The sequence below is a fragment of the Struthio camelus genome, chromosome Z (genome assembly GCF_040807025.1).
Source record: "Struthio camelus isolate bStrCam1 chromosome Z, bStrCam1.hap1, whole genome shotgun sequence".
In the NCBI taxonomy this organism is placed as follows: domain Eukaryota; kingdom Metazoa; phylum Chordata; class Aves; order Struthioniformes; family Struthionidae; genus Struthio; species Struthio camelus.
Genome location: NC_090982.1, coordinates 51,302,079 through 51,330,065, shown reverse-complemented (window position 1 = coordinate 51,330,065; position 27,987 = coordinate 51,302,079). Strand labels below are relative to the sequence as shown.

Genomic DNA, 27,987 nt, shown 5'->3' with positions numbered 1-27,987 from the left:
CAGCGGTTACTTCCATGTTTGGAAAGCCAAAACATTGCCCAATAAGCCATCTTGGCTTTCGTGTCACTGCAGCTACGCCGCCCTGAACACCTCAACTGGCTAACGTTAACAGCAGTTGCTGACTGACCAGCTCTGTAGCGCAGATACTGTCAGGGTCTGATGGGTGACACGACACGCTACATAATTTATGTTACTACTGTACAGCTATTATTGCTGTAAAAATTATATTATCATAGTATATAATATTATCATATCTATATTATTATCTATTATGATTATTATTAGGTGGGTTTGGGATTTGATCGAGTTTAGGATAAAAAGCCCCCGCTATTAAAGGCGCGCCCCGCCGCCAGCACGGCCCCAACGGCCCGCCCGCCCGCGCCCCGCCGCGCATGCGCGCCCGCCCGCCTCTGCCACGTGACGCCAACGGCCCGCGGCGGGGGGCGCCGGCCGGCGCGTCCATGGCAGCGCGGCTGCTTCCGCTTCCTGGGGCGAGGCGGCGGCGGCGGCGGCAGGGCCCGGCCGCGCTTGAGCCGCGCCGGGCGGGACGAGGGGGCACCATGCGGTGGCCGCCGCCGCCGCTGTTGCCCTGGCTCCTGGCGGGGCTGCTGCTGCTGGCTGCGCGGTGCGGGGGAGCAGCGGCGGCGGGCGGCGCCGCCTCCCCGCGCCCCACGGGGACGGCCGGCGACGCGGCGGCGGCGGCCACGCGGAGCAGCGGCGGCGGCAGCAGCAGCCGCCTGGCCGAGGTGTCGGCGCCGCCTGAGCAGGGCCAGCCCATGACGCAGCGCGCCCTGTCCGTGCTCGTGCTGGCCAGCGCCGCCCTCATCGTCTACTTCGTGATCCGGACCGTGCGGTGAGGGCGGGCCCCGGGGGCGGGGGGGCGGCGCTGCCCCGGCTCCCGGCCCGGGCCCCGGCGAGCCGGCGGCCTGGTGGCGCACATGCGGAGGGGGAGGCGGTCGGGGCAGGCGTGGTCGGCCCCGTGCCGCCCCCCCCCCCACCTTCTCTCCAAACGGCCTTGTCGTTATCGACGTCTCTTAGCCCGCTCGGATTTACTACTGCGCTCCTTATCGTATCTGTTCGGCAAGCTTTTATCTCACTGAGCTACTGAACTTGTCTTTTTTTTTTTTTTTGCGGGGAATTCTTTTTTTTTCAGTACGCATCTTCTTCTTTCAGGTTTTCTTAAGCAGGAGGCACTGAAAAAGCTTGTGCTGCCAGTCAGACTGCATTTGCGTTTCTCCTTGAAACTATTGATTGCATAACTGCATTTTTCATGCTACTTGTTATAGTAAAAATAAGTGTTCATCTCCTTGTTTGGCTGTCGTTGTGGTTCTCCTGCTGTGTGTCAAACTGTGACCCTTTCCAGGCAGGGCCCAAATGTGTAATTATGTGTAAAGCTTAGTACAATAAAGTCTCCTGTACTTGTAATAGTAGCTAGGGTTACTGATGGTTTAGGTGACAAGTACCTCCGTGGTGCTGATTCCAGAAAGGTAGTGGAAAGCTGATGCTTTCTATTGGGCACTTACTGAAACACAGCATCTGAATAGATGAGGACAGCCTGATTTTTCCAAGGCTTTTATAGCTCAAGCTTGAGTAATCCTAAATTTTATTTTCATTAGAATGGTTTTCACTAAACCAGTCTTGAAACAAGGTTTGTGATGGCATATCTCAAAGCAAACTACTCAATCTTTTAATCAAATGAAATGAGTAAGACTACTGGGAGTCCTATCAAGTCCTGTTACGCTTAACTATGGAATCTCAGGTTCTGAGTAGTCTTACGCAAAAGGCCAAAAAACCCCCCACCTCATTGTAGAGGCTGGACAAAGAACATCTCATCTATTGCCGTTATTTTGTGGATAACTGGCAGTTATTTGGCATCCTGTAGTTGACACTAGGAGGGTTACTGTTCTGCATTTGAAAATGCAGTGCTGTCTTCTAGGTGATAATGCAGATAGGAAGGTTAAACCTCATAAATAGGTTTGTTTTTCTAGAATTTGGCGATATGTTTCATGAGATCCTGAACCTTTAATATGGATGTGTTCTTATCCTTTGGCTTTCTGAGGAGAAAATCAGCTTTGTCTTGATGATGTGAGTGTTTATAATTGGAAGAAGAGAAGCTGAACTTATGCAGTTTACTGAATCTGTGAGGCAGTTGATTATTTGTATTCAAGGTTGTAGCAATGCTTTTTTCTGTGATTAATATTTCCCTCATCTCTGGGGAGAATACAAAGTTCGATTGAAAGTGATGCCGTGTTTCTGTATACAAATATAATTTAAAACATCCTGGTGCTTAAGTACCAGATTTGTATCTTAGAGTGTGAAGCACTGTGTAAAACTCTGCTCTCTGAGAGCAGAAGCAACATAGTTCCTTGACACTAATTCTGGTAAGCAGAATCCTAAGCATGCACAGGGCATGTTTTGCCATAACATAAGCAATCCTGTTTTACAGCAGAGATAAGAAGATGATCCGAGGTTAAAGCTTGTGCAGTGTGAAAACTCAGTACTGTTGAAACATAAGGTAGCTTGGCTCTTGAGCTACTAAAAGTAAACTTGAGTTTTAAGTCCAAATGTGATCAGCTGTGGCAGTGACTGTGAGTTACCTTCTAATGTTAGATACGCTAAGTCAGCCAGTGAAACGTGTTAGCAGTCTGTCAGTTGTCTGTTTCCGGTATCCTTCCATGAAAAGAGGGGAAGTGAAGGTGGAGAGAGAGAAACTTTATCCCTGTCACCCAGCCTGACAAAGATCAGCATTAGGAAGAAATTTTAGGATTCCAGTCTCTGTGTAATTAATTAGGCACTATTGTTATCAGGCTCCTTCTTCAAACAAATGTAACTCTCATTAGAATCGTGAAGTTGTTGTTCCTCAAAACTTTATTAATAGCTAATTGCAATTCTTTGTTAAAAAGAGACATTTCCCTTAGAGCTTCAGTAGAATTTCATACAAAATGGAGAAAACAAATACGTAGTTGCCATGAATGCTTTTAATTCAACTTTTTGAAGCCCTTTCAAACAAACTTCTTGAATGAGCACACTGCTCCACAGTGCTGGAAACTTGAAAGTTTTTTTTTTTTCTTAATTATGAAAAGAACAATGTTAAAGCATCTGTTCCATTTTATGTGCCCCGTTAGGGTTATGAACAATCAAGTAAGTAGTTTAACAGCGTGCGTGGTAAAACCCTGGTGCTTCAAACACTCGCATGTTTACTTTAAGTGTATGCATGATTGATTTTTGTTAATGGTGCACAAAAATATTTACAAGCTGGGCGCCAGTCCTTTCTGGGTTTGATACAGTTCTGAGAGCTGCACATCTTAAGTTTTTCTGGTTAGAAGTGCTTGGCTCAGACATACAAGAGAGATCTATAGTAAGCAGTGCTTATCACAAAGCTCTCTGTGTGCCCAGAGAGCTTTTTGAAGAAATGTTTTGGTTTAAACCTTGAGTGTTTATAAAGCATACTGATGAAGGTTGCTTAGTCAAGGTAAAGGATGTTGGAAAATATTTATTAAACATTTGTTTTCCCTGTTTTCCCCTTTCACATCTTTTGTGTGACATTGAGCAAAATAAACAGACACTTTCCAAAAGAAAACACCCAAACTTGCACTTTTTTGTTTTTAGAAAGCAAGCTGTTTAATTTTTTTAAACTTTTTCTTTGCTTTTGTTTATTTTTTGTTTTCTATTGCAGACCAAGGTCTCACTTGCCTAATTCCGTATTTGTGTTGGGAGCAAGTGTATGCCTTTAGTTTTTCAGTCTTTTTGAGATGATGGGAAAGCACAAGTGTAGAAAATGGGATGAAATGGCTTTTTTCTTTTTGGAGAATTGTTTTAGTGTGTTATGTCTTTTGTCATGTTAAGTAAGGCATCCAGAATATGTTCCTGTACAAATTGTGCATCATGCTTGTAACTTAAGTTTCTAGGAAGTTATTTATAATGCATTTTGGAGGGTAATCATTGAATTTCTTTAATGAAGCCTGTAGCTTGCGATTGCCTTGCACAGAAGAAAGACTCAGTTAACTTTCAAGGGATAACTTTGAGAATACATTTTTTTCTTTTTTTTGTAATTGATGTAGTTCATGGTTCAGGAAAAATCAATTTAGTTAAAAATATGCATTAAGGGGGAACATTAATTAGCTGTACCATATTTTGTAGCACGTGGAGCACTTCATTGTAAGGATTTCACTACACTAGGTTGTCCCTGGGACAGTTAAACGTCAGTGCTCTCCCATGGACTGTTACCAAACTCTTAAATGATGCATTAGCTGAACTAAAAGCATTTCCTCTAAGTTGTCCTCCTATATGAAAGTAGTCTGTCTTTGCAACTGTTAATCAAAAATGTTAAGGGCGTCACTGTTTAGACAGCATGTGGTGATTCATAAGTAACAGTTGTGTATAGAGTCAAGTGACTAAAGAGCTACAGTTCCCTTAGCAAGGTTTGTTTAAAGTCTCTGTGGCTTGCACCAGGGTTGTCCTTGCACCTAGACAAATTGGGTAATATCATATAGCTTACTTGTTCTCCTTCTGCGTAGGTGAGATTGACAACAGGAAAATGTCATTCTGTGCTAAGATTTCTTTTTGGGGTGGGGAGGGCTTTAGCATTTAGGTACATCTATGTTAACCTTGCTGTTGTCAATGAATACGTCGTTTATCGTGTGTGTAGCTGTGATTGAAATTCTGCGTGTGTCCTGGTTGATCTTTTATTTGCACAATGTAAGTAATTCTGTTAGATCAGGGCTACTAGATTTGTTGGCCTTCCTTTAAGAAAAGGTACTGTTGATGGTCCTCCTAGAGCGAGACTTTATTAACAACGCTAATAAAGTATGACTTTATCTCAGCCTTTTTAACAGTTGGTTCATTTCTTGAGTTTGCATGATGGGGAGTGGTATGATAGTTGTTGAAGAGGAACTCCCGAAGATGACAGAACTAGCTTCACCACCTATTAGCATTAAAAAACTAGCATGTATGAGAAAGAAATCAATTCTCCTTTTGTTTGGCTAGGTTTTTCTATAATGCATGCAGTGTCTGTCACAGTCTAAGGAGGGAGTAGATTTTTTCAGGATACGCTTATATCCCCCTTATTCAGGGTTTCCCTAAAGGGAGGCGAATGATCTGTGGAGGCTGCTTGCGTTACACCAGCCTATAAGCAGTCATTATCCTGCAAACCCCGTGACACTGTTCTATGCAGATAATACATGGAAGGGTTCTTAGAAAAATACTTCCCACACTTACTATGCTAAGTAGATTTTTCTGGATTGAGTTGAGTGCTAGGATTGCTGTGACCCTTTTACTTTGTATCAGATTGAGGTAAGAATCCTTTTGAACTGCGTTCTGGCTTGAACAAAATTTGCCTTTCTACCTGAAGTGGTGTTTGATGCTGAAAATTCCCCATTTTCATGAGATATAGATCAATGTGTTGATATACAAAAATCAGTCGATGATTAGAAAAGACTTTATCTTAAAATGAAAGTTCCTTGACTTAAATCTACCTTATGCTCCTGCTTTTTATTTTTAATGATTCTTCTGCCACTACTTGGTACAGACATTTTCAGTAGAGGTTTGTACTTGATGCATGAGATGAGCATTCAGATATCTTATGGTTATGTAATTGAGAATACATTTCTGTGCAGGAAATTTTGGGGTCTAAGCTAACATATAACTGTCTAAGATGAATGAGGATTTTGACGTTTTTGTCCATGGTCTTATTTGGAACTGTACTCGCCCCCCACGAAGACCACACCTTATTCAGACGTGTCTATTGTAAACATCTTTGCTACACTTTTAACTTTAGTCTTTTGACTAATTTATATACAAAAAAAATTTTCATATCGCTTGTAACTCTGTTATCAGTTTCTCGAGAGCGTTCATCTGAATCTAGAAATTTGGGACAGCTCACTGATGATAATTTTGCATTCCTTGCAATATGAACTCTTGCTGTCTCTGACTTAAGGTTGTTCTCAACTCACAGTAGAACTTTCCTTTTTACTCTGTTGTGGAAAACAGTAGTAAGTTCTCTAGTGAGATGGACAGAAATATTTTGACTATTTTGAGAGTATGAAATGCCTCTTCTTCTTTTTGTGTTCAAAATAGTTTCTAGTCTGTTGGAATATTGAAGAGTGCTTGTCCTAGTACTGATTGCGTAGCTCCTAACTTTAGTGTGGGGGGGAAAAAATATATATTATATATATATTTTTTATATATATGAATTTTTATATATATATATGAAAATATATATATGAAGAATAATTGTTTTTTTCATCACGCTTTCTCTTAGTGTTTCAGAGTTTTCTTCTACTTGATACTTCATAATACACAACTTCTTTTCTACTTTGAGGACTAAATAAAAGAAGAATAAATTGGAAATAATTTGAGCTTGAATTGATAGGTGAAACTTGTGTATCTGTCTCTTATTAGCCCTAATTTTTAACAATAAGTTAGGTACTTTGAGTTCTATGGTAGCACATGCCTGGCAGTCTTAGCCTTTTGGCAGATCAATTGTAGCTGTCTCAAATCAGGGTTGAAGGTGGAGGACGTGAACATGATGATTTTTCTGTACTATTTGAAGTTGGAAAACTTTGAGGAGAGGCTTAGATTTTTATAACCTGCTCTGTCCTAAAGCAGTTAAATTTGTTTCTCAGTTCCAGAAGGAGATCTTATTTCCTGGGGTATAATCTAGACAAGAATGTGGATGCTGTTGTGTGTCCTTTTGAAGTTGCATTGGTTTAAAAAGGTGGATGCTTCTCCTGGTCACACATGAAAAGAAACAATCCTTTAAGAATAGACAGAATTCAGGACAGAATCTGAAGCTGCAAACTGAAATCACGTATCAGTATCTCTTATAAGGTGGTTAAAGCTGTGCCCCAGTGTGGGGCAGAGAGGTCATTTTACATAGTCCTCCTTTTGGTTATTAGCCTGAAAAAATCCCATATGCAAGTTCTTGAATGTTGTGAATACCTTTCTTAGGCAGCTAGCTTGGGTTTGTAAATTCTGCTCCTGGCGTTTCTAAAAGTAAGTTTTATACTTACCAGTGTTTATGTGGATTTAGCCCTAAATCCTAAAGCCCTGGCAAACAGTTGATTTTTCAAATAACTTGTATTTTTTTGCAATCTAATAGCTTTCACTTAGCTGCCATTTTCTAAGTATGCAGTAGCTGTCAGTGACTCTGCTAAACTTTTTGTAGAACAGACGCCTTTGTATGCTGTGGTGATGATCTGAGTTCCTGATCCTCAAAGACTCGAGCGATGCGTATTTGTTGTGTGTGGATCTGCTCAGTGTGCATGGAGCTTATGTGGGACCAAAGCCCAAACAGAGAAGCTGCAGAATGTAATAAGAAAAGCAGATGCGAACAGACTGATCTGTGATAAGCACTGCATCTTAATGTTAAAATCATAAATCACTTCATCTTCCTTGCACGATAATACTAACTCTGCAAGTTTGTCCTTCTTCCAAGGCGTGGAAAAGGTCCTACTCCTACAACTGAGGATGTGAAGTTGAGTATGACAAAGTAAAAATCCAAGGTATGGATTTATGGATTTTAGTTTCTGCAGTTAGGAAATTGACCTCTTGGTTTCTTGATTGCAGCAGCAGTGAATTTGATGGACACTAAATATCTGCTGGATGTCATTAGGTTTTTCTTCATCATGGCTTTGTCTGAAAAAGTTTATTCTGCTCATGAGTCTCTCTTCTTGGCAAGGTTTTTTTCTGTTTCACACTTCAGGTCAGACTTTTAACTGAGGTGGCGAGTAGTGTGAGAGTACATTCATAGATAAGCAATACCATTAATACAAGATGTTTATTTCTCATTTCTCTACAAAAGATCTTTGGGTTTTGCAGATTCGGTGCTGCACATGTTACTGCTATTTACCGTACGGATGGTTTGACTCAATTATAAGTAATGAAACTTTATTATCACTTGTGAAGCCCTTTATAGGTAAAAGTTAAAACATGATGACAGCAATGGCTTGTTGCATCTCTGCTACAGTTCTGTTTAATTTCTGTATCTGATTCACATTGCTTCTTCCATAGAGAATCATAAAGCATCTAGAAGAGATGTAGCAAGGCAGTTTTCCTCATTCTCTAGGGTCTCCAACAAGTGAGCTTGTGTATGTTTGCTTACCTGGCATTTGTGGTTATCTGGCAAGGGCCTATAAGATCTCTTTCTATTCACTGCAGTAATACTGTATAAAACTGCAGATGACAAATTCCTGTTGACCTCAATTATTTCTTGTAAATTCTTGACCTCTGAATTTCACCAAGCTAAGGGTGCACGCTTAACCTACGCTATTTCTTTTTTTTCCCTTTTTTTTTTTTTTCAAATATGGTCAGTATCAGTATATCTGTATTTTAAGGATCAAGTTTTTTTACATTGTTGGAGTAGGAGGTAACTGAGAATTTATAGGACCTAAGTGTTTTAAAATACATTTCAGGCTCAGAAGACGAAACAGAAAAACTCGAAGATACGGCGTTTTGGATACAAACATAGAAAACATGGAGTTGACTCCATTAGAACAAGATGATGAAGATGATGATACAACGCTATTTGATGCCAATCATCCTCGAAGGTTTGTATATAGAAGCTGAATGTACTTCTAGTAACAGAAGTGAAGGAGTGTGGATGAGGAGCAGTTTTACTGAGAAAGCTCACTACTGTGTTCCATATGCATGTAGTTGGAGAAGGGATGTCAAGATCACTTGAATTTTAAACGGGCAAGAATTTAGTGGGCAAGAAGATAAACTTAGTACATCAGCTGCTCTTGATCCACTGCAGAACACCATTTGTCTTCAGCATATGAGTTCCAGAGAAGTGGAGAAGGTAGGATATTTTTGTTATAAATACGGTGTCATTGCTGAAGCTTATCTTCAATTCTGCTGCTAGTATTTACACATCTTCTATTCCTTTTCTTCTTGGAGGCTCCTTAGTTCTTCGTATGCGTTCTCTCCAAGTTCCACTGTCTCTTTGCTAAAGTAATCAGTAGCTAGTTGGTAATGATCCTGCACTAAGTTTTAGATTTGGTATTGCTACAGAGAAAGGTTCGTATTCTTTAGTGACACTCTGAAGCTGGATACAGGAAAAATTTGTTATGTCTTCTTACACTTAAATATCAGGATCTATTTAAAAAAAAAACCTTGGAAACCTACTTTTTGCAGATGTGAAGATTTTTAACTTTCAAATGTTAAGTTTCTTATGTGTAAATAAGCTATCAAGTTTAAATGTATCCTTCTTCATAAATTATGAACTTTCTTATGTTCACAAACTATTTGAATTAAGACAAGATGCTTTTTAACCCTTGTCAGCTCATCTGGGATTTGGGATTGCAATTCAAACCGAATAAAAGCAAGTTTTCCTGATTGAGTAATTCCATCAGGCTACATATATAGAGATAATAAACCTGACAGCAGAATTGTGAAAATGCTGAGTACTACTATCAGAAGAGATAAAATGATTAATCTTAATTTTGCTGGTCACAGTTGGCAAGTGACTCAACACTTCTTCTTGTGAAAGTGAATTCAACTCTCAAAGAAACAATTCAGCAAGTGCAATGCATGGTGCCCCAAATGAATTAAAAGTAATGGAGTCATAAGTCAGACAGTTTTGCTGTTTATCAAAAAACAACTGTTGGATGGCATTCTGGAACTTGAAGTGAAAGTTCTCTCTTGTATTTGTCTCCTTAGACCCTTCACTCTTATTTGTCTCTTGAATTCAGTGAATATTTGTATGGCCAGAGTTCCATTTTCCTTAGTCTCTCCACTATACATTTAAAAAAAGATGGCTGGAATATTGCCACTTACTTCTGTGTACTGGAGAGACCTGTGTCATTTTTATTACCTTTTGGCAATAGCATTCTTCTAGTATAAATGCTAAAGATCATGTAACGGGTAATTGCCATGGTATATCCAGCAATTCCCGTGTTGTCTTTTCTGGACATCGTTCTCTTAACTTCTCTCTTGTAACACAGCATACTTACTTTGAGGTATTGGACCAGGTAATATGATACTTCCTCCTCCTAAATGCGTAGTTACAGTAGTATCAAGTTTATCCTATGAGTGAGCATGGCAGCATAATTTGTCCTCATTAACATTTAACCCAATTAACAGTATTGTATTCCTGTTATAAAGGTTACTTGATACTCTTATCTGCTGATGTGGAGATTAAACAAGCTTGTATTTGGTATCAAGCTTTAAAGAGGAATATGGCTAGTTATGTTGCTCTTGAGCAGTGTTATCTAAAAGACTATACATTAGCAGGTTAAATAAGTATGTATATGCAGTATGTCTTCTACTGCAATAAGTAGTAAAGCAGTCTGTTTTATGCATTTACGTAGATATTTTAGTTTGTTTTGGCTGCTTTTAACTTTTAGTTTACCTGTTTTGGACGTTTTGGGGAATTATATTAAGCTTTCAGATACTGATGTGATAACTTGTGTCCTGCTACTGCATCTTTTACCTTAGGTTGCTATCTAAACTTAATTCAGATTCTACAGATGCACCTAAAATCTGTAGCTTGAGGCATATTGTGTGTTAAGATAAATAGTCTTGTACTTTTACTACTCTACTAACTATCAGAAGAGCCCCAAGCAGTTGATCATTGCATCTGTTTCTTTTAACTTCCTCTTTTAACTTCTCCTAAACTAGAAGCAGGGGAGACCCTATGGGGAAAGGTCACCAAAATAATATCAGAGGTTTTCAGAAGAGCAAACTTGTTACATATGTTTTTCCCTGTATGCTTCTAAACATTTGTATTTAAGGAGGAAATTTTACTTTAATGAAAGTAATTTATTATAGAAGTATTTAGCATGCATAGTATTGCTGTGTTTGGCATTAGAGATAGATAGGTCATATCACATCATTCATGGTGTCAAGAAAAGCATTTTCCCCTTAAGAAAATTAAAACTCTGAATTGCAAAAGAAAAAAAATGCAGTCATAGTCATGCAGTTGCTTATGTTTAAGCTAAAGCGTGTAAAGCACTTAAGGATAGAAGTATGGTTTGGAGTGAGATGTTTTGTTTTTATTTTATTTTTCCCATTTTGCCACACAAAGATGTCCAGGGGTGGTGCTGGGGTATATATATGCATCATGAACTGCCCAAAACAGAAAAGTTGTAGAATGCAAAACCAAAATAAATAAATCTGACAGCTTCTAAAATCTAAACAGGACTGCACCAAATATCCTCTCTATTGTGCTTATTCAAGAGAGTAAAGAATATTTTGTTTCCCCTTCAAAATTACCTTGGAAGCTCATTGTCAATGGAGTGACTAGAAGCTGATGCCTGTCTGATAGGTTATCTTATGATTTGCCCTGCTTTCTGTCTCAGTACAGATTTTGTCAAACTGTGTCCTAAATCAGTATTTTTGCCACCATACTTTGTTTTTTTGGTTCTTTATTGAAATTAATTTGCTTTATGTTTAAGAAATTAACTTACATTAAAGCCAACTCTTTACAACAACGAGCAGCAGACTTTGAACTGCACTTGCCCTCACTTGTGATATCCAACAAAATTTTCACATTATGATGTAATTTTATAGTTTGAAAAACCTGTCTTGTTTTCAAAACACTCAGCCTCTCTTTCAATTTAAGTACTACAGGCAATCATAATTTAGTTTAACTGTACCAAACAATGTGGAAATATTTGAAAGGAAATTATCCATCCCGTCTTTGTCAAAATACACTCTTCTAGAATGCATATAATATTAGCAGTTTGAGTACGTTCGCAGTGTTTCTTTTGTCTGGTGATACAGCTACAGTCAGATAAATCGAGCATTTCTTTAAGTTAATGGATACTAAAATGTGTAAATAAAGAACTACATCTTTTTGATGAAAGAGCTTCTTCTAAATATGTTGTATTTGATTTTAAAAACAAAATATATGTGTTTCAGCTGATGAAACAAAACCTGATATATTGGTCTGAGTCAGGGCCCTGAAAAAATAGGAGGAAAAAAGTGGAATGTAATGTTTGTACATGTCATACCCTGGAGTAAATATATAAACTGATGTAACCTATGACAGAGGCATACCTTTACTTCTCTCTTGCGGGGCTCCAAAAAGTCCCACGATTTTGTGTCAGCTTGCAGAAGAGCTGGTAATGTCAACTTCTGCGTCAAACTCTGCAAGAATGGGAATTGGATCAGAGTACCTAACCACACTTGCTTTCAGCAAATGTTTCTGTTAACTTGTGTAGGAAGGTTGACTGAACAGAACAGAGGATCTTCAGAAGAGAATAACCATAATAGAGGAAAAAATGTTACTGTTTCAGGATAGCTCAAAAAGTGCTTAAGTGATCAAAATCATTATTTTGGTAGTAGCAGCTTGAAAACAAGTACTTCCAGTTACGTTTAGTCAATAAAAAAAAGTGAACACACTAGGCTTATGTATACTGACAGCTTGCTGTGTTCCGCTGTGTAGGGAGAAGCTCTCAATTTTACAGGTTAATTTTTATCTTGAAACAGTGTTTTTGTGTATGAGAAAAACAGTGCTGGGCAATGTCAGTCCTTCCCACAGATATCTGGCTAAACTGTTTCCTGAAATGCTGTCCAAGCGCTACACAGTAATGGCATTGAGAGAAGTTTGAAAACTAGTATCAAGTACTTTAAAAAAAAAAAAAAAACAAAAAACAAAATCATAATTGAATATGTATCTTTCCCCATTAATTTCTTTCCCCTTGTTATGACTAAATCTTTTGAAAATCCGTCCTTTTAGCCATCTGCATTAAAGCTCAATAATCTGTCTTCATATTTATTACCCAGCCAGAATGACCAAAGGGAGTACAAAATGCATAAGGAATCAGACACACTGAGGACAACTTGATGATAATGATACTCAGTCTTGGTAGACATCATTAAACTCTGTCCTGATGTTTGCAAAGATTCAGAGCTTTTTTTTTTTTTTTTTAAGGTAGCATAAATATGCAGTCAGGCTTAGAGCAACTAATCGGAGAAATAGCAAGAGGGTACTTGGTTATTGAGTTCAGTCCCTTGTTGTCATAGCCGACCAGTGTTAAGCTCAGTGAGTGAGCTTATTCAGTTCATAAGTTTGCTGCCCTCATTACTCATAATGGAAGAGGTTTCAAAAACTAACCACCAGTCAAAGAAAATTATGCTTCTGACGTATATGTTCTGGTCAGTTTATACAAATTTGTTACACATAGCAAATTATATAAGCATTGTTATATATACTAATAGCTGTCTGTTTTTTTTTTTTTAATTTTCTCCTTCTTTCTTTATGACCTGGGTATGTACTGCAGTAGTATCCACTCTGTTTTTATTTTTCCTGACCAAACCAAGATCTTTGTTTAAGGTGATAACTGTACAGTACTATCTATGTTAGAGATTTCTGTAGGCTAACTTTGAGTTAGCTGTAAAGTCCATTTGACCCTTTACAAGGCTGGGCAGAGATGCTGGTGGCTTTCCTAAAATCAGTATAGCAGTATCAATATATTCTTGTGCTGGTATGGTTATTACTTCCAGTTTTGTTACTGTTTCTTTCAGAGCTCTATGAAAAATCTCCAGTGTCCCCTTCTGTAATGTAGATGTAAATTAAATGTCCCCTCGTTGTCCTCATCATCCATGTAGCTGTTCTCTGTATTTCTTTTCATGAAATTGTTTTTTGTTCAGTAACATATTACTACATATGAAAGTCTGAAATTCTAATCTTTGGTGTCCCACCATGCAATGTGGCCTATTAGTTGAGGTAGAGTCTCCTAAGATCACATCTTTGTTTTTCAAAGTGGTGTCATACTGAAAATGCGTAGTCCTTGTTAGGTCACTACATGTACTCAGTACTTGCTGTACTGCAAGGCATGAGGTAAAGCATATATTCTGTGCAACTTGGTGTTTATGATAGCATTGCAATTATGTAATCTTACTGAAGTTTGAATAGGAACGCAGGAACTTTGGAAGTTCATTGGACTTTAATCTCTTCATTAATGTTATAGATTGTACATCTTATATATTTAGATTTAAAAAATTTTTTTAAAAATCCATGGGGTTAGAAGTCTAAACTTTTATTTTACTGCACATAACATATCGATTCACTATTTAACCTCTCTGCTTCAAAAATATATCCAACATGGAAACCTTTTTTGAAAGTACTGGCACACGCTCTCTCTCTTAGGAAGAGAGCAGTCTAAATGAATGCTTTTTTGTAACAATTTTTTATGCCTCACTTCTTTAATATCATAACTGATTTTACACAGGCGACTTGAATGAACAATAAAATGTTGCACCTCTACTTTTTTTTCTTAAACTTTGGTCTTTAAAAGTGTGTGCTAAAATTTCACTCGAAACAGGGCATTTTCAGATTATTGCCTATGTTTCTTCTGTTGCAGATAAGTACGTGCCTTTCAGTGAAAGAACTTAATCATGAAACCAGAGAAAGAGACTGCTTCATAGGAGGAGTAAGAAGCCAAAACAGCAAGATGGTATGGAAGTTGGGGGAATAATTTAAATTGTGTATATTATGGCATCCTTAATTTGTTGCAATAAATACTGTACCAATTTGTTGTACCTTTTTGTATATATATATAGAATTCTAAATGTAAAGCCTAAGGAGCAAGTGTGCACTAAAATCGAAACCTATTTGGAAGTGAGATTACTTCTAGAACAGGGTATTTTTTGCTTGTTCTAAATCTTGTATGCCATAAGTGTGGTATACACTTTTTCTACAGTAACCTGGAATGTTAACTAACTTTTTGCTCATGTAAAATTGTAAGTAAACATTAAGTAGCATAGCCTCTGTGAACTCTTCGGTATTGTTGGAACTTGATTTTAGTCGAAAAGATGCTTTACCCTTTGCAAACAAAAAGCCAGACTACTGCCTTTTTTGTTAAGCCTTTTTTTAAACTAAATTAACATGTTGTATGTAAACTAAGTGTATAAATAAAAGTGTTTACAATGTTCCTAGCCTTTAGCGTGATACTTCAACGCTTTATAGATATTGAGGATATGACTGATATGATCTTGTTAATCATAGCAATACAGCACGTTTGTGCTGTCAAAATTATTGGTTACAGCCATAAAGTCAATTAAGTTCTGAGGACCGTCTTCAACTGGCATGAGCAGATGTTGCTCCACTGACTCCAGGGCGCTGGAGTTCATGCCCGTGGTGTCAGCGTTCAGTCCTATGGTCAAAGTAGAGATCAAGCCTTCACATGAGCTTGTTTACTCTTATACTCCAATTAAAGCGTAGAACAAGTAATACACTTCTGCCATTGCTCTAAAATGAAAAAGTGACATCAAAAACAGATGTTAATGTGAAATGTGTGATAAAATTTACCTTAATGCAGTTGCCATCCAGCAGTTTTTTTTTTTTTTTAGCTAGTGCCATAAAACTTAACAAGTTGTAAGACCAAAAGTTTTAGGCTTTTTTTTTTTTTTAAACTGTATCATAGTTTCCACAGGAGTCCTGCTTGTGCAGATGAAATTTTCAAATTCTTTCATTAAAATTATTGCATAGATGTATTCTGTGTATGTGTGTGTATATATATATAATTTTTTTTATATATATAGAGAGAGAGTATCAAGGTATAGACTTAACTAGCCGTATTGGTGGGACTGACTGTTTCCTGAAAGTTCCTGGGATATGGAGGAGGGGAATTATCTTCACTGAGTTTTCCATCCTCTCTTACTATTTGTGAACAGAGTAGGAATGCCTTATTTCTCTCAAAGGCTATTTCTGCAGTGACAGATGGAGTCTACTATAAAGACGTTTTTAACCCTAAACCAGCTACTAACCCTGTAGTTACCCTATGCCTTTACACTAAAACATACTCGTTATGCCCTAGTAAAAGTTCAGCTGAGGTCTGAAGTTCTTTCAAATTCAGACGATGCTGAAGTAGCCTCCCAAGGTAACATTCATCTACAGTTTGCTTATGTGCTGCACACTCCTAGGAAATGTATTATCTTTGCAATAAATCCAATACTTTATTTTTACTTCCTCCCCTTTTTTAAAAGAGAGAACTGAAAGAAAAAGACAACTTATTTCAGAGAGGCTGAGCTGAGAAACCTAGAAACGTTATCAAGAAAGCCCATGGCTTAGAATCCAAGTGAGAAAGCAACAAAAAGGTTATATAACAGAAGGGAAAGCATGTTGCTCACTGTCTAAGGGGGACTCTCAGTGTTTTAGCATAAGCATAGGCTTACTTTAGAGTTTTTCTAGCTCGATGACAAACGTTAACCCTAGTAATAAAGGGCTTATCTTTCTGACTTCCTGGAGTTAGTTGCTGTAATCGTGTAGAGTCTTTCTGGGCTTTAAGCTGAATGTGTCCTGGGGAGCTGTTATGCATGCTAATGATAGATACTTGAGCTGTTTGTTATGCATGTAGAAACACTGGAAATGCAGGTGCTCATGCATCTCCCGCAAGCAAATCTAGAGATTTTCCTGGAAAAAAAAATGAAATAGGACAGATTATTTATATTTCAAAGCAAGGCTCACCTAAAGGAGAAAAAAAAAAAAAAAGATTTTCCCCAAAAGTATGCACTTCTTGCATTGGTGCCTCCAAAATTATGCGGATCTATTTTCTAGGATAAGTGGCTAGAAGCAAGTCATCCAACTGGTACTAAGTTGAGACAATTTTGTTCTCTGATATGGCTGATTCTGTGTGGTCCATCATGCAAACTTTCTCAGCATTGTCCAGACCATATCTAATTCAGTAACTGAATTGGCTCTGATTGCTTTTGCAGACGTAAAATCTGTCAAAGATGCTAGTGTTATCCTTCTCATGTTCTTAACCATTGGAAATCTGCTCTGAATTGTTTTCAGTTCCTGTTGATGTATGCAACACCATCAGTGATATTTCCAGCAGTGGCTGAAAAACGGTTCTCATGGTAGCCTGTTGGTTAAATTCTTTCAAAAATGTGGGGCTGTTTTGGGGAGGATCCCAAAGACCAGTAACTAAGCTATATATAAATCAGATTAATATTTATATCAAGCTGTAAAATGATAAATAAAGACAATTAACTGTGAAATGTATAATTGAGTAGCCACATATGGGAAGCTTTATTCTCTTTTGAGTCAATAAGTTAATAGGCCAGTCAAATATGGGATCCAATTTGCTGAAATAATGCTCGTGTCTTTAAAGATGTAAGGTAGCCCAGATTTAATGGGAAGTAAATTGCAGGTAGTAGATTTACTTGATAACTTTCTGGGGACCAAATCTCAGCAAATTAGTTCCATGCACCTAAAGGATAATGGGGTGTGTACCCTCAGAAACTTTGAACTGATTTGGGAGTAAGAATCCCATGGGTCAGTGAGCAGCCAGGAGAGCACTGTAATGTACATGCTGACTGAAAGCATGCCTGCCTCTCAAGAGGGGGGGCTGGACTGCTTCTTAGGTTTAGCATAGACTGCTGCTTACTATAGACTTCTTGTCATGCTACTGCTGATGCTGGTGTTAGAAGTTGCTAACTGCTAAAGTGCTGCAGAAGTGACCTAGATCTCTCTAGAGCGCTGTGCTGTGATCTGACTTTTGCTTGATTTCCCTCTTTCGCCATCCGTAATTGCTCAAGGGGTTTGCAATCTGTTCATTTTCCATCTCAAAGCAGTCTGATTTTGAGGCACAGTAAAATGAGAAAATTTCTTAAAGATACTGTCAGGATGGATTGTTAAGTTCAAGATTTGGTTTTATTGGCAGATACAAATAAGTTTCTTAAATCATGGAATCTTTTGAATATGTGTTTTCTTGCTCTCTCTGATGTGATGGAAACAATATTTTTGTAGATGGTATCAGCCAAAAACTTCAGAATAGCAGATGCTTGTGGCAGTGTACTTTGCATATATGGCGAGGACAAAGTCTCAGGTCAAATCCAAAATTTACGCCAAAGATCATTTTGAACTGTTATTTCAACTAAGCATTTTATTTATTGATCTTCTTCTCCAAGTCTCATTCTCTTTAATAGAAACAGATTCATTCAATACAGTTTCAGAAAGCCTATAGCCTAAAGATAATAGAATGAAACAATACAGAGTCACCCAAGATTTTCACCTTTTTTATACAAACACATTTATATATATATACACACATATATGTAAAGTCAGTGTCAGTTCAGTAGCTATCTAGCTGGATCATGCCTTGTACAAAGAATTACTCATTTCTAACCAACAAACTCTGCTGCTTCAACAGTGTTTTTTTTTTTCAAGTTGCTATAGGTCCTTATTAGGAATTTTTATGAAACTCCTAGTTTTAGGCTTTTTAGACTGGCACAGATTTTGCAAGAGTGCTTCATTCAGAAGCCCTTACACCACAAATGTTTTGGAACCTGGAGAGTCCTGAGGGGAAGTGTCATATGTTTGCCCTAATACTCTCTCCAACCTGCTTTGGCCACTGTCTGAGAGAAGATACTTGACTAGGTGGATTCAGACCAAATGCAGCTGTTCTTATTGATTCTCATTAAGAGTCCAAAGGTTCTTGATCTTTCCAAACACAGAAAGCATGATTTGTGATGGCATATGTTAAATCTACTCATCCAAAGAAGAGCAAACATACGTACATTGTTGTGAGGCCTCTGAATACTATTCTTGAACTTTCAAGGATGAAGATTGTTTTCAAGGATGAAGATTGTTTAGGTAAGATGAGGAAAATCTAATTCAAAGCTTAACTCTCCCTTCTAGTAGGCTGGTACTTAATTTTTTTCTTGATGTCTAATCTAAATCTTATTTTTAGTAGTTTTAAGTCTATTAGACTGTAGTGAAAGAGCTTAGTTCCCTTGCAGCTCTGCCATATCTTCTAAATAAAGCACTCTCAGTTCTTTCCTGGTAGTCTTTATGTTGTAGATATGTAATCCATTTCATTCTTTTCTTCTGGAAATGAACCAGCTGGTTCACACACTCCATGAATTGCAGTGTCCAAAAGTGAAGAATGAGACAGCAGTATTGAGAAGTATGTGTGCAATAGCAGTGTACACATGCTGTTAGTATTTCTGCCATCTTTATCTCTGCATAAGATCCCTGGCATTTTTTTATTAAAAGAACTGAAGGGGAGTAAGATGTCTGCACAATTTCTTCTTCCCGTTTGGTAAGCAGCACAAGGTAAAAGGCCTGTGATTTACCCCAAAAGCATTGCAATGAAAGTCTTTAATCAGTGTGCATAAGCAGGGAAAGTATATAACTTTGGAACATTTATTATTTAATATTACTTATTAAATATGTTATTATTATATGTCTTGTATCTGGGGAAGAAACCAAGCCAGGAATGAGCCAGCTTAAATACTGAAAGCAACTTACCTGCATCAGCTCGGTGCTCTATCTGGCTTAATGTGTTTCTTGTCTAAATCAGCTTGTTCAAGTAGCTCCAGTATCTTTGTGATGCATTGCTTTATGCCGTGTAGGGTGAGTTTTCAGACAACAAGTAGTTTCTGAAGAATAAGCAACTATTTTTTTTCTCATGCAGCAACACTTGTTCTTAATTACTTGGGCATCTCGCTTGAGTGCGGTATGCGTGTTTGGTGGGTGTTCCTGCAACAGTTCTCATCTGTCAAAAAAAACCAGGTTGATGTTTGCCTGCAGGCAGAGTTCTTGCCCAGAGAAGTCGGAAGGAGGCAGTCAGAACGCGTAGTTACTGGTAGCTCACTGATTGGAGGCTTAATCATTATTTCACTGATTTGCATTTGGTTCATTTTCTGAATTTTATAACTATAAGAAATAAAATCTTTTTCCTTCCTCCACTACTCCAAATGAAAGGAAAGATGGTAGTCAGCATATTTTCCACTTCCATATGTTCTTTCTGAATAACGGTTTTATTGGTTTGGGGCCTTGGATTTTATAGCAGCATCAGAACCATCCAGCAATAGAAACTAAATATGCAGAAAATAGTGTCTTAATATTAAATAGGAGTAACTAAAAGTATGTTGACACAGCAGGCTGGAGGTCTTGGAGCTTTCTTCAACCCAAGCTAGGACAGCATTAAGAGGAGATGCTGTTCATTTCTAGAGCAGGAATGATAGCAGGGCTTATTTTCTTGAGCAAAAAGCTCCGGCAAATGCTTCTGGCGCTTCTGGTTCCAATGTTACATGGTCTCCGCTAAGATGATACAGAAATATCTGAGCTCCAGAGTGCAATATAGACTTTTATCTAAGATGTCCGTAGTCTTCTGGATGTAAATAGCATAGCCTGATTAAAATTTTAATTGATTATCTTGACAACTATAGTTGTTGCCTTACCTTATGAAAAAATCCAAAATTCGCTTGTTTTGATGTATATTTCAGGAAAGGGAAGGCTAAAATAAGACATATACAAATAAATTGATTTATTTTAAAGCTATCATTCTTCATTTTGCTATTTGAATATGAATTATGTTGTTTTGAGTGCAGATACATCTGACCTTAGTACCTATGAAGATATTTTCCTCAGTTTATAAACACTATGGATACTGTGCTGCCCATTTGCATGGCTAGATACTATATAAAACTGCTAACAAATTTATTTTTAACATACTATATTTTTAGATGAAATTAAAAATTCCTGTATTAGATTCAGTTCTGTCTTCCTTCTCCAACCATAAAAAAAAAATCAAAATTCTGATTAAAAAATGCAAGACTTAAAGGCTCTTTTTATTTCTGTTTCAAAGTCTGGGACTTCAGCCACACAATTCTTCTGGAAAAAAGAAAATTTTAGGATTGAAGATTCAGGCCACCTACTCAGGTAACATTGCAGTTGTTGCTGCCCTGTCAAGTCAGCTGTGCTCTGAGTACAAGGAATGTTACCAGGCTCTGTAGTAAAGCCATTCTGCTCAATACTCCTTATGCCACAGCACGAGACTTGCTTTGAATACAAAATTTTAGAGCAACATCCTGTTGAAACATTTGGGATGGGATTACCTTTTGTTTCTCTTGTCAATTTCAATTTTGGCTGGCATACATGCTGTTCCCTAGTGAGCGTGGGCTCTGTACGTGTTTAGCTCTTGACCAACAGGACTATTATTGGTTAACAATTGACAACGATTGACCATAGGTTGACCTATCTTGACCATTGTTGGTTATGTCAGCAATGTCCTTTGCATACCCTTCAGGATCGTGCCTTGTCAACACATCCCAGAAATCCACATGGCAGATTAGTTATGGACCGTGTGGGACTATGCACTGAAATACAACATCCCCTTTTAAAAAAAACTGCAGTATAAACAGGATATGCAAAGCCTTTCAGGTGTGCATGTGCCTCTCTTCTTCCTCATTTACAGAATCACAAACTAGTTGAAGTTGGCAGGGACCTCTGGAGATCATCTAGTCCAACCCCCCTGCTCAAGCAGGGTCAACTAGAGCAGCTGCCCAGGGCTATATCCAGTCAGGTTTTGAATATCTCCAAGGATAGAGACTCTACAACCTCTCTGCACAACCTGTTCCAGCACTCAACCACCCTCACAGTGAACAAGTGTTTTCTTATGTTCAGATAGAACACTTGCTACTTATTTGCACTAACTGCCCTCGAAACTGGGCTCCACTGCCTAAGATGTTTTTTGACCCCAGGAAGATGTCATAGAGATGAAGAATGTATGCTACAACTTTGCTAACTTGGCTATATATATATGCTGATTACTTGGGCCAGCTTGAAGTTTAAAAAACAGGCTACTGAAGAAAACACACAGCAAGACCAAAGATAACTTTTACAAGTGTTTGGTGGCTATAGATGGAAGACAGCAACTTTTTTCGCTTCATGCACAAGGTCCTGAAATACTGAAGAATAACCAACATTCAGCCCATATTCCTAAAGACGGAAGTGGTATTTTGTTACGAACAACGGTGACAAGAGACAAGCTTTTATCCTAGGAATACTTCTGGAGAATGTCCTGATGTATCTGACACTGCCATATGGTTGCAGGTATCTTCTCACCATTGACAGAGTGTGCATCCACTGAGGTCTCCATCAGCCAGAGCAACATGCTCAGCCTGCTGGGCTGATCTCCCAGCGGCAGTGAAAACGTTCTTTCTAGGAAAAAACTAGCTCCTTCACTGTACTATTAGCTCCTTAACTGAGCTAGTTGATAGCCCAGGACTTGTTTTATTGGCACCTGTCTGTTGCCATGCAGCATGGTCTATTCTTCAGTAGCAGCTCCCAAACTGCGTCTCTAGTCAGTTCAGACTTACTCTTCCTCATCAGCCGAGCTCTGAAGAAACACTTTTCTTTTTTTTCTTTTTTTTTCCTTTTTTTTTCTTTTTTTTTTTCTGAGTCACTGGGCCAGTACAACCCAAAAGTGGATGCCTCCAGTCATATACTAAAGCTGCTGTAACGGAAGACTTCCCCTTACCAGCAGGCAAGCTTCATGAGCTAACCCTCAAGAGGGAGGCATCATTCCCTGGATAAACAACTCTGACTAGAATACTGATTACTTATGCTTGCATGTGGAATGGCCATGATGCAGTCCTGCCAACATATTTCTTCCTCATTTATTGCAAATTTATATATGCTTTAAGCACTTCACAAGCAACAAAGTAACTGCATGTTACAACATACGTCTGATTTCAGTCTTGGGAAGGCTCTAAGTCCTATGCTTCACTCTTTGTATGGGTTGTAAGTGCCACCCTGACATGTCATGTCTTTCCATGATAGGAATCTCTGTTCATTTTGTGAAGCACTTTTCAAGGAAGAGAGGGTGCATCCTAGTCACATAGAGCAAGCGGGCCAGAGGGTCCTAGCCTTTGGACAGCTAGGACAGTAAGTGAAAGGTGATGTATCAAAGCTGGCCTTGGGACATGTTGGATATATGAAGCAGGTGCTTGCCTTTTGTTGGACTGTGAGTAGTTCACTGTCTTTATATTCCTTTTCTCTCCCCCTCCCTTCATTTTCCCCTCAACAAATCCACCTATTTTCATGGTGTAATGAGCATGCCCCTCCTAACAAATATCCTCCTGCAAAGGATCACTTTCAACATCCAGAAGTCATGTATATCCCTGGGAGTATGTTTTCAGAAGTAAGGAAGGCACATAGAAGGTGAGTATTTCCTTTGTTATACCTAAATGGTAGCATCGTGCAAAAGGTCATGGGGGGGGGGGTCTTTGCACCAAAAGAGGGGTTTCTATTTGGGAAACTGCTGCATGTTCTAGTAAGCACAACCAGGGTCAGAGACAGAGGAGCCATAATTTTATGTCTACAGAGGAGAAGCAGAGGAACTGTTTGAAAGTGGATGCAAGGGTTTTGAAGGGATCAAGTGAGAAGAGCAACAGATATAAAGTCATATTGCTGGAAGAGGAGGCAGCAGGAATAGGAATATGACTTGGGTGGAATGCATACACATTGCACAAAGCTCCTTTCAAGAGACATGTTCATTAAGACAATATTCAAGATGATTGTTGGTTGAATGGGAGCTGGTCATTGTAGTATGTAGTCTTACTGCAGCCATCAGGTTGGATGGGTTTAGACCTCTCATCCTTGACCAGATGTTGCTAAAAGCTGTACTTAGTAAAAAATTCTCTTCTCTACTTCTGCCTTGTAGATCAGTCTGCTGCACCATATTGGCCCAATTAGGTTTGTGTGGACACTGAAGCATAATGGCAGACAGCTTAAATAAAACTATGTGAGTAAATGAGAGAGGTGCAGGGGAGTTGGTAGTAAGAGGAGGCCTAGAAGAGATTTGCCAGAGTTCTTGCAAATCCTGCAGGGTCGGTCTTAAATTGTGCCTCCTTCATGCCTTAAATCATGACTTAAGAGTTCCTGTTGTGGTTTATTAGCATAAATACGAGTGGGGGACTCTGATCTTGTCATGCAGGATGTTATGTGGATAGAGATGAAGCTCTCCAACCTAAATTACTGCTTGGGAATGACGTGGCAGACTGATGCAGACGTACTCACTCAGATCTGTACAAACAGGTCGGTGTGTAAGTCATTACTTTCTCTTATTTGTAACACGTTTCAAAGGTGACTGCATCTGGGCAACCAAACTCATTTTGCATAGACATAGCTTCAAGCAAGCAGCAGATAATAAGATTTTTCACTTCAAGCCTAGACTTGATGTGAAAGGAAAATCTAGATATGACAGTTTTATCTCTCTGAAATGCCTGTATACCAATGCACACAGCATAGGGAATAAGCAGGAAGAGTTAGAGATCTGTGTGCGGTCGCAGGGCCATGATCTCATTGCAGTGACAGAGACATGATGGGATAGTTCACATGACTGGGATGCTGTCATGGATGGCTATGTGCTTTTTAGGAAAGACAGGCCAGGAAGGCGAGGTGGTGGAGTTGCTCTTTATGTGAGGGAGCAACTAGAATGTATGGAGCTCTGCCTTGCTCTGGATGAAGAGCAAGTTGAGAGCCTATGGGTAAGGATTAAAGGGCAGGGTAACATGGGTGACACTGTTGTGGGGGTCTACTACAGGCCACCTGACCAGGAGGAAGTCATCGATGAGGCCTTCTACCGACAGCTGGAAGTAGCCTCACGATCAGAGGCCCTGGTTCTCATGGGAGACTTCAACCACCCTGACATCTGTTGGGAAGACAGCACAGCTAGGCACAAACAGTCAAAGAGGTTCCTGCAAAGCATTGATGATAATTTCTTGACTCAGGTGGTGGAGACGCCAACGAGGAGAGGTGCAATGCTAGACCTTGTACTAACGAACAAAGAAGGTCTACTTGGAGAGGTGAAGGTTGGGGGCAGCCTTGGCTGCAGTGACCATGAGATGGTGGAGTTCAGGATCCTACGAGGAGGGAGCAGGGCAATGAGTAGGATTGCAACGCTGGACTTCAGGAGAGCTGACTTTGGCCTCTTCAGGGACCTACTTAGGGGAATCTCCTGGGGTAGGGCCCTAGAAGGAAGAGGGGTCCAAGAAAGCTGGTTCATATTCAAGCATCACTTCCTCCAGGCTCAGGATCAGTGCATCCCTCTGAGGAAGAAGCCCAGCAAAGCGGGCAGGAGACCTGCATGGATGAGCAAGGAATTCCTGGCAAAACTCCAGCAGAAGAAGGAAGTGTACAGAATGTGGAAAAGGGGCCAGGCCACTTGGGAGGAATACAGGCACGTTGTCAGAGCGTGCAGGGATGCGACAAGGAAGGCTAAGGCCCAGTTGGAATTAAATCTGGCGAGGGATGTCAAGGACAACAAGAAGGCCTTCTTCAAATACATCAATAGCAAAAGGAAGACTAGGGAAAACGTGGGCCCGCTGCTGAATGGGGCGGGTGCCCTGGTGACGAAGGATACAGAGAAGGCAGAGTTATTGAATGCTGCCTTTGTTTCAGTCTTCACTGCTAAGGCCAGTCCTGAGGAATTCCAGACCTTGGAGACAAGAGAGGAAGGCTGGAGAAAGGAAGACTCTCCCTTGGTGGAGGAGGATCAGGTTAGAAATCTTTTGTCCAAACTTGACATCCACAAATCCATGGGCCCCGATGGGATGCACCCACGAGTGCTGAGGGAGCTGGCGGATGTTATCGCTAGGCCACTCTCCATCCTCTTGGAAAGGTCCTGGAGATCAGGAGAGGTGCCTGAGGACTGGGAGAAAGCCAATGTCACGCCAGTCTTCAAAAAGGGCAAGAAGGAGGAGCCAGGAAACTACAGGCCTGTCAGCCTCACCTCCATCCTGGGAAAGGTGATGGAACAGCTCCTCCTGGAGGTCCTCACTAAGCATCTGGAGGACAAGAAGGTGATCAGGAGTAGTCAGCATGGATTCACCAAAGGGAAATCATGCTTGACCAACCTGATAGCCTTCTATGATGGAATGACTGGCTGGGTAGATGAGGGCAGAGCAGTGGATGTTGTCTACCTGGACTTCAGCAAGGCTTTTGACACTGTCTCCCATCACATCCTCCTAGGTAAGCTCAGGAAGTGTGGGCTAGATGAGTGGACAGTGAGGTGGATTGAGAACTGGCTGGATGGCCGAGCTCAGAGGGTTGTGGTGAACGGCGCAGAGTCTAGTTGGAGGCCTGTGGCTAGTGGTGTCCCCCAGGGGTCACTACTGGGTCCAGTCTTGTTCAATATATTCATCAATGACCTGGAGGAAGGGACAGAGTGCACCCTCAGCAAGTTTGCTGATGATACTAAACTGAGGGGAGAGGCTGACACACCAGAAGACTGTGCTGCCATTCAGAGGGACCTGGAGAGGCTGGAGAGGTGGGTAGAGGGGAACCTCCTGAAGTTCAACAAAGGCAAGTGCAAGGTCCTGCACCTAGGCAGGAATAATCCCAGGCACCAGTACAGGCTGGGGGTTGACCTGTTGGAAAGTAGCTCTGCCAAGAAGGACCTGGGAGTGCTGGTGGACAACAAGTTAAACCTGAGCCAGCAGTGTGCCCTTGTGGCCAAGAAGGCCAATGGTCTCCTGGGGTGCATTAGGCAGAGTGTTGCCAGCAGGTCGAGGGAGGTGATCCTGCCCCTCTACTCAGCCCTGGTGAGGCCTCACCTGGAGTCCTGTGTCCAGCTCTGGGCTCCCCAGTACAAGAGGGACATGGCACTCCTGGAGAGAGTCCAGCGGAGGGCTACCAAGATGATTAGAGGGCTGGAGCACCTCTCCTATGAAGAAAGACTGCAAGAGCTGGGCCTGTTCAGCCTGGAGAAGAGAAGATTGAGAGGGGATCTCATCAATGTGTACAAGTATCTGAAGGGGGAGGTGTCAAGAGGATGAGGCCAGCCTCTTCTCCGTGGTGCCCAGCAACAGGACAAGAGGCAATGGGCAGAAACTGAACCACAGGAAGTTCCATCTGAACCTGAGAAAAAACTTCTTCACTGTGAGGGTGAGGGTGACAGAGCATTGGAACAGGTTGCCCAGAGAGGTAGTGGAGTCTCCTTTGGTGGAGATATTCAAAACCCGTCTGGATGTGATCCTGGGCAATATGCTCTAGGTGACCCTGCTTGAGCAGGGAGGTTGGACTAGATGATCTCCAGAGGTCCCTTCCAACCTAAACGATTCTGTGATTCTGTGATTATACCTCATTGCAAGGTATTCGATTCCCACTTTAGCAGCTCTAATTGAGAGGGATTCTTCTACGTTCAATACAAGGTACTGAGAGGAGAAACAGTTTAGTTACAAGCAACACACACCCTTTAACTACTAGATATGTGTGCTACTCACAGATCAATCTTGTAATATCCTTATTACATAGATACTGGCACATTAATGTAGATACTGATTAAAAAAGAAAATTAAAGCACTTAGTAATATGTCTAATTCCCACAGAGGTGAACTGAATTTAGCTTATAGCTAACAACTCTGCTCAGCTGATGCCTTGCAGCACTGTAAATTGCAGTAATGGAATGCCAGTTTGGAAGGGTGATATGTCTGGAAAAGTCGGGTAACAGTACCTTGCTACTGGAAAGCCATCCCCTGTGGGAGTATGCAGAGAGTCACAGTATCCTATTCTTTTCTACAAATTATACTTTTTAGTATTACTAAGAAAAATTCAACAAACCACCAAGTTGTGGCAATTAGATGATAACTTTCAACACAGAAAGAACCTGCAAGCCACTTTTGTCATGTGTGTGGGATAATACATATTCAGCAAATTGGATGCATTAATGTAGCAAGAAGGAGATCACTCATTCAACTTAAAAATGGCACTTACTTATTTAATGCCTGCATACAATACTGAGAATTCAGGCACAAGTAGTATTAAGCCTTAGTCTTTCCTATGTTATGTATTAAAGTAAAAATGGAATTGGCTTTCTTTTGAATTTCCCTGTTATCTTCAAATAGAAATTCATTTACTTGAAGGTCCTTCCTTGATGTGAATGAGTGTTTAGGACAGACATAAATCTTTACATACATTGGATAATATCTGTTCCAAATGGTCTTCAGTGTTCCTAATTACAAAACTTTTTGGCCATCTTCTTGGTCAGAAATTTGTTTTTCCCTTTTCTGCTATTTTGCGTTTGCTAAGAGTAGCAATGCTCTGTTTTACAACTCCCTTTTTGATCTTAAAGCCTTTTCAAAAACGCAGCAGATCTCTTAGTTGAGAAGTGAATGTCAGTATTTATACTGGCAACTTGTCAAAGAGAAGTTCTCTGACACTTGTTCACCTCTCTCACTGCTTGTGTATGAATGTGTCCACATTGCATACAAAGAAGTTTAAAATAGTTTAAGTTAGAATAAGGGATCAAG

The 27,987-nt window shown here is 39.9% G+C and overlaps 1 protein-coding gene across 2 annotated transcripts; it reads left to right on the top strand.

The window, feature by feature from the left end:
• The first annotated feature begins 518 nt into the window (after positions 1-518).
• FAM174A (family with sequence similarity 174 member A) lies at positions 519-14,876 on the top strand. 2 transcript variants are annotated; one of them, XR_011137922.1, is made up of 4 exons: positions 519-853; positions 8,412-8,546; positions 8,653-8,797; positions 14,307-14,876. XR_011137922.1 is itself a non-coding variant. In XM_068928368.1 (3 exons), the coding sequence occupies exons 1-3, from the start codon at positions 561-563 to the stop codon at positions 14,308-14,310; spliced, it is 432 nt and encodes a 143-aa protein (XP_068784469.1). In that variant the 5' UTR covers positions 540-560; the 3' UTR covers positions 14,311-14,876. The 2 variants fall into 2 exon arrangements, 1 of the variants encoding a protein (XP_068784469.1); XM_068928368.1 differs by lacking the exon at positions 8,653-8,797 and having other exon boundaries at positions 540-853.
• The last annotated feature ends 13,111 nt before the right edge of the window (positions 14,877-27,987 follow it).